The 7,502-nt window shown below is 30.9% G+C and overlaps 1 protein-coding gene across 1 annotated transcript; it reads right to left on the bottom strand.

The window, feature by feature from the left end:
- Window positions 1-2,606: 2,606 nt before the first annotated feature.
- On the bottom strand, window positions 2,607-3,804 carry LOC136038397 (uncharacterized). Its single transcript, XM_065721468.1, has 2 exons — window positions 3,657-3,804; window positions 2,607-2,863 (listed from the first exon to the last, which is right to left on the bottom strand). The coding sequence occupies exons 1-2, from the start codon at window positions 3,802-3,804 to the stop codon at window positions 2,607-2,609; spliced, it is 405 nt and encodes a 134-aa protein (XP_065577540.1).
- Between the last annotated feature and the right edge of the window lie 3,698 nt (window positions 3,805-7,502).

Below are 7,502 nucleotides of genomic sequence, written 5' to 3'. Positions count from 1 at the left end.
CACAGACAATGGGACAGCAAAGAATGTTGTATATTTCGCAAGTTTTTCTCCTTTATTTTTTTCCTTTTTTTTTCTTTTTTAGCTTATTTAGATTTTTAGATTTTTTAGTTTTTTTTATTAGTTTTTAGTTTTTATTTCTTTTTAGTTTTTTGTCCCGGTCGTCATTTATATCCCCCTGTTTCCCCCGGTGTCCCCGTTGTAGTTGTGTCCCTGTGTCCCGGTCGTTATTTATATTCCCTGTGTCCCGGTCGTCATTTGTATCCCGGTGTACCGGTCTGTATATACATTCGTTTTTTAGTTTTGTTTTTCTCCTTTATTTTTTTCCTTTTTTTTTCTTTTTTAGTTTATTTAGATTTTTAGATTTTTTAGTTTTTTTATTAGTTTTTAGTTTTTTTTTCTTTTTAGTTTTTTTGTAGTTTTTACCTTCTTTTTAGTTTTGTTAATTTTTTTTTTACTTGTGTCCTGGTCGTCATTTATACTCCCTGTGTCCCGGTGCTTTGTTGATTGCTAATCGAACATTCCTTTTGTCCTGGTCGCTTTCTCTTTGAGTGTCGTCATTTATTTTTTTCTTTTTTAGTTCTTTTAGTTTTTACCTTTTTCCGGTGCTTTGTTGATTGCTAATCGAACATTCCTTTTGTCCTGGTCGCTTTCTCTTTGAGTGTCGTCATTTATTTTTTTCTTTTTTAGTTCTTTTAGTTTTTACCTTTTTTAGTTTTTTTTTAGTTTTTAGTTTTTTTAGTTTTTTACCTTTTTTTAGTTTTTTTTAGTTTTTTTAGTTTTTTAGCTTTTTTATTTTTTTTATTAGTTTTTAGTTTTTTTGTAGTTTTTGCCTTTTTTTTAGTTTTTTTAGTTTTTTAGCTTTTTTATTAGTTTTTAGTTTTTTTTGTAGTTTTTGCCTTTTTTTAGTTTTTTTAGTTTTTTAGCTTTTTTATTTTTTTTATTAGTTTTTAGTTTTTTTTTGTAGTTTTTGCCTTTTTTAGTTTTTTCAGTTTTGACGTCACCTGATCCAGTTTTTTCAGGTGACGTCACCTGATCCACGATCCACAGATCCACAGACAACTTATTTCTATATATATAGATATTTTTTTTTTTTTACTTATGTCCTGGTCGTCATTTATACTCCCTGTGTCCCGGTGCTTTGTTGATTGCTAATCGAACATTCCTTTTGTCCTGGTCGCTTTCTCTTTGAGTGTCGTCATTTATTAGTTTTTTCCTTTTTTTTTTTAGTTTTTTATTGGTTTTTACCTTTATTTTAGCTTATTTTTCAGTTTTTTCCTTTTTTTTAGTTTTTTTTTATTTTTTATTTTTTTAGTTTTTTACCTTTTTTTAGTTTTTTTAGTTTTTTTAGTTTTTAGCTTTTTTACTTTTTTTATTAGTTTTTAGTTTTTTTTTGTAGTTTTTGCCTTTTTTAGTTTTTTCAGTTTTTTTTTTAGTTTTTTATTGGTTTTTACCTTTATAGTTTTTTTAGTTTTTAGCTTTTTTATTTTTTTTATTAGTTTTTAGTTTTTTTTGTAGTTTTTGCCTTTTTTAGTTTTTTCAGTTTTGACGTCACCTAATCCAGTTTTTTCAGGTGACGTCACCTGACACATCCATCCATCCACAGACAACTTATTTTTATATATATAGATAGATATATATATATATATATATATATATATATATATATATATATATATATATATATATATATATATATATATATATATATATATATAGATATATATATATATATATATATATATATATATATATATATATATATATATATATATATATAGATATATATATATATATATATATATATATATATTTAACTACGTAAAACTTACGAATATATACATTCTTTGCTGTCCCATTGTCTGTCTATATAAATAGATTGTCAGGTTTACCAACTCTTGAACATGCAACATAATAATTGTCCATGGGAAAACAATCTTTATTTAGATCTATACCGCATTTTTCTAACGATTGCCCTTGAGTTTTGTTGATGGTGATTGCTAATCGAACATTCCCTGTGTCCCCATTGTCATTTATATATCCCCCTTTGCCCTCGGCGTCCCCGTTGTAGTTGTGTCCCTGTGTCTTGGTCGTCATTTATATTCCCTGTGTCCCGGTCGTCATTTGTGTCCCGGTATCACAGTCTGTAATTTCTCTTTGAGTGTCCCGGTCGTCATTTATATTCCCTCTGTCTCGGTGTCCCGGTCGTCATTTGTGTCCCGGTGTCCCGATCGTCATTTGTGTCCCGGTGTCCCGGTCTGCAGTGTCATCTTATAATGACGTCATATACAAAGCCTTATATACTTATAATGACGTCAAATGCAAACCCACAAACAAACAAACATACATATATACAACTTATTTTTATATATATAGATATAGTTTCTTTCTTAGTTTTTTTTTTCTTTTTTAGTTTTTTCTTTTCTTAGTTTTTATTATTTTTTAGTTTTTCTTTTTTTTAGTTTCTTCTATTAATTAAATTTTATTCTTCAGTTTGTCGATTTTCATTCTAACATTGACACTTGGAAAAATCTTTACTTGCCAAGTATGCTAAAGCTCAACAATCTATATATATAAAAATAAGTTGTATGTGTCTTATGTCTGTTAAACTATGTCTTATTCATTTCTTTGTTAGTGGCTGGATTTATCAATTTAATATTAAAGTGATAGCCGTCGGCTCCATCCCAAAAAATGATAGGATATTCTAGGGCATCATAGCGTCGATGAGTTTCAGCAATTCTTACCAACTGAGCGTTTCGCTGATGAAGAATAATATCTCGAGGTAAAAAATGATCACTGACCATAGCGATTGCCACTTCGTCGATTGTTGGAGCATTGTATCTTCGCACATGTTGGCCAGGAGGCGCTTTGTCAGCGGAAATAACAATTTTATGTATATCAGTAGGCATCAAATCGATGGCTGTTTTGAAGAGCTGCACAAAATTATTATTTTTGGGGAAAAGATGTGGTAATTGGGAAACGATTGTCCTTTCAACGTCGGGAGAAACTTCGCAATGTGCATTCAATTCAGAAATTCTATGATAAATTTGCCCTTTTACTTTGAAAGTAGGCATAAATTGATCTAGAATTTCAATTTGGGCACCAAACGACGTCATTTGGAAGCATGAGTTGTATTTTCTGATTTTTGATAAAAAAAAAACGCTTAGATTCTGACGTAGTTCCAGTAAGCAAAGTCTTCAATGGCTCTGGGGGTGCAGCCAGTTGAGGAAGTTTAACTTTTCCTTTTGTGCAACATATTCCCATTGTTTCACCATTGAATTTCAAGGCCATGCAGTAGGGACAAATTTTAGACATAGTCCAGATTTGTACACATCTACTATAATCATCGACTCGGCTGTACCTGAATTCCATGCGATAATTTTCACGTTGCTCTTGTGATTCCTCGGCACGCTTTCTTTTGGCATCGTCTCTTGAAGCCGCAAGCCTGTTTTCACGTTGCTCTTGTGATTCCTCGGCATGCCTTCTTTTTTCACTTTCTCTTTTAGTAGCAAGTCTGGTTTCGCGTTGCTCTGGTAGTTCCTCGACACGCCTTCCTTGACGGAAATTGCACATTCCTAATCTGGCATTATCTCTTGAAGCCGCAAGCCTGTTTTCACGTTGCTCTTGTGATTCCTCGGCACGCTTTCTGTTCTTACTACCTCTATCAGCCGCAAGCCTGTTTTCTTGCTGTTCTTGTGATTCCTCGGCACGCTTTCTTTTCTTACTTTCCCTATCAGCAGTAAGTTTCTTGGCATAGACTCTTTGAGCAGCTTCCTCGGCTATTGGCATTGTAGGTTCTTCAGTCATTTTACAATTAAACATTTTTCCGTCCACGATCTTCTTACAATTAAAAATTTGCCTTTGAACGAATTTCTTAAAGACCTTTAATGACGTCATAGTCATAACAAACATGACGACAACTAAATTCATGACGACATGAAGACATGATGACATGACGTCACTCGACAGACATTACAACTGTCGACAGACATTACAACACACTTACAACTTATTTATCTATATCTATACTAGCTGTTGGGGTGGCGCTTCGCGCCACACCAACACCTAGTTGGTGGGGCGCTTCACGCCCCCCCCCCAAGCCCCCCCGCGCGCGTAAGTCGTTACGCGCCATATTAGTTACGCGCCATTGTAGTTGTGTCCCTATGTCCCACCTGTGAATATAGATATATATATATATATATATATATATATATATATATATATATATATATATATATATATATGTTTTTAACTACGTAAAACTTGCGAATATACAACATTCTTTGCTGTCCCATTGTCTGTGCATATAAATAGATTGTCAGGTTTACCGACTCTTGAACATGCAACATATAATGGTCCATGGGAAAACAATCCGTATTCAGATCTATACCTCATGATTCTAATGATTGCCCTTGAGCTTTGTTGATGGTGATTGCTAATCGACCATTCCCTGAGTCGCCATCGTCATTTATGTATCCCCCTGTGCACCCCGGCGTCCCCTTTGTAGTTATGTCCCTGTGTCCCGGTCGTCATTTATATTCCCTGTGTCCCGGTCGTCGTTTGTATCCCGGTGTCCCGGTCTGTATATACATTCGTTTTTTAGTTTTGTTTTTCTCTTTATTTTTTTCCTTTTTTCTTTTTTTTCTTTTTAGTTTAAACTAAAAAAACTAAAAAACTAAAAAAAACTAAAAAAAGGTAAAAAACTAAAAACTAAAAAAAACTGAAAAAACTAAAAAAAGGCAAAAACTAAAAAAAAACTAAAAACTGATAAAAAAACTAAAAAACTAAAAAACTAAAAAAACTAAAAAAACTAAAAAAAGGTAAAAAACAAAAAAAAACTAAAAACTAAAAAAGAAAAAACTAAAAAAAAGGAAAAAACTGAAAAATAAGACAAAAAGAAAACTAAAAAGATATTAATAAATATAAAAAATATAAATATAAAAATAACATAAATTAGCAATCAACAAAGCACCGAGACACAAATGACGACCGGGACACAGGGAGTATAAATGACGACCAGGACATAAGTAAAAAAACTAAAAAAAACTAAAAAATGGTAAAAACTACAAAAAAACTAAAAACTAATAAAAAAACTAAAAATCTAAAAATCTAAATAAACTAAAAAGAAAAAAAAGAAAAAAGGAAAAAAATAAAGGAGAAAAACAAAACTAAAAACGAATGTATATACAGACCGGGACACCGGGATACAAATGACGACCGGGACACAGGGAATATAAATGACGACCGGGACTCAGGGACACAACTACAATGGGACGCCGGGGGGCACAGGGGGATATAAATGACGACCGGGACACCGGGACACAAGGAATATAAATGACGCTCGGGACACTCAAAGAGAAATCACAGACTGGAACACCGGGACACAAATGACGACCGCATATGACGTCTGAATTATTTCACACTAATACAAAAGAAGAAAAAAACTAAAAAAGGTAAAAACTATAAAAAAAAACTAAAAGAAAAAAAAACTAAAAAAGCTAAAAAACAAAAAAAAACTAAAAAAAGGTAAAAATCTAATAACTAAAAAAAAACTGAAAAAAATAAAAAAAGGCAAAAACTACAAAAAAATAAAAACTAATAAAAAAACTAAAAAAGTTAAAAAACTAAAAAAACTAAAAAAAACTAAAAAAAGGTAAAAAACTAAAAAAAACTAAAAACTAAAAAAGAAAAAACTAAAAAAAAGGAAAAACTGAAAAATAAAAGAGAAAAAGAAAACTAAAAAAATATGAATAAATATATATAAAAATAAGTTGTTTGTGGGTTATGTCTGTCTGTCTGTCTGTCGAGTGACGTCGTGTTTGTCCGCATATGACGTCTGAATTATTTCACACTAATACAAAAGAAGAAAAAAAACTAAAAAAGGTAAAAACTACAAAAAAAACTAAAAAGAAAAAAAACTAAAAAAGCTAAAAAACTAAAAAAACTAAAAAAAGGTAAAAAACTAAAAACTAAAAAAAACTGAAAAAACTAAAAAAAGGCAAAAACTAAAAAAAAACTAAAAACTAATAAAAAAAACTAAAAAAGCTAAAAAACTAAAAAAACTAAAAAAACTAAAAAAAGGTAAAAAACAAAAAAAACTAAAAACTAAAAAAGAAAAAGCTAAAAAAAGGAAAAAACTGAAAAATAAGACAAAAAGAAAACTAAAAAAATATTAATAAATATAAAAAATATAAATATAAAAATAACATAAATTAGCAATCAACAAAGCACCGAGACACAAATGACGACCGGGACACAGGGAGTATAAATGACGACCAGGACATAAGTAAAAAAAAAAAACTAAAAAAACTAAAAAAATGGTAAAAACTACAAAAAAACTAAAAACTAATAAAAAAACTAAAAAATCTAAAAATCTAAATAAACTAAAAAAGAAAAAAAAGAAAAAAGGAAAAAAATAAAGGAGAAAAACAAAACTAAAAAACGAATGTATAGACAGACCGGGACACCGGATACAAATGACGACCGGGACACAGGGAATATAAATGACGACCGGGACTCAGGGACACAACTACAATGGGGACGCCGGGGGGCACAGGGGGATATAAATGACGACCGGGACACCGGGACACAAGGAATATAAATGACGCCCGGGACACTCAAAGAGAAATCACAGACTGGAACACCGGGACACAAATGACGACCGGGACACAGGGAATATAAATGACGACCGGGACACAGGGACATAACTACAAAGGGGACGCCAGGGTGCACAGGGGGATATATAAATGACGATGGCGACTCAGGGAATGGTCGATTAGCAATCACCATCAACAAAGCTCAAGGGCCATCATTAGAATCATGAGGTATAGATCTGAATACGGATTGTTTTCCCATGGACCATTATATGTTGCATGTTCAAGAGTCGGTAAACCTGACAATCTATTTATATGCACAGACAATGGGACAGCAAAGAATGTTGTATATTCGCAAGTTTTACGTAGTTAAAAACATATATATATATATATATATATATATATATATATATATATATATATATATATATATATATATATATATATATATATATATATATATATATATATATATATATATATATATATATATATATATATATATATCTATCTATTTTCACAGGTGGGACATAGGGACACAACTACAATGGCGCGTAACTAATATGGCGAATAACGACTTACGCGCGCGGGGGGGCTTGGGGGGGGCGCGAAGCGCCCCCACCAACTAGGTGTTGGGGTGGCGCGAAGCGCCACCCCAACAGCTAGTATATATATATATATATATATATATATATATATATATATATATATATATATATATATATATATATATATATATATATATATATATATATCTATATATCTTTAACTACGTAAAACTTACGAATATATACATTCTTTGCTGTCCCCTTCTTTGTGTAGATTGATATATATATATATATATATATATATATATATATATATATATATATATATATATATATATATATATATATATATATATATATATAT

The sequence above is a fragment of the Artemia franciscana genome, chromosome 18 (genome assembly GCF_032884065.1).
Source record: "Artemia franciscana chromosome 18, ASM3288406v1, whole genome shotgun sequence".
Lineage (NCBI taxonomy): Eukaryota > Metazoa > Arthropoda > Branchiopoda > Anostraca > Artemiidae > Artemia > Artemia franciscana.
Note: the sequence above shows the minus strand (reverse complement) of the source record. Positions and strands in the feature narration are given on the sequence as shown.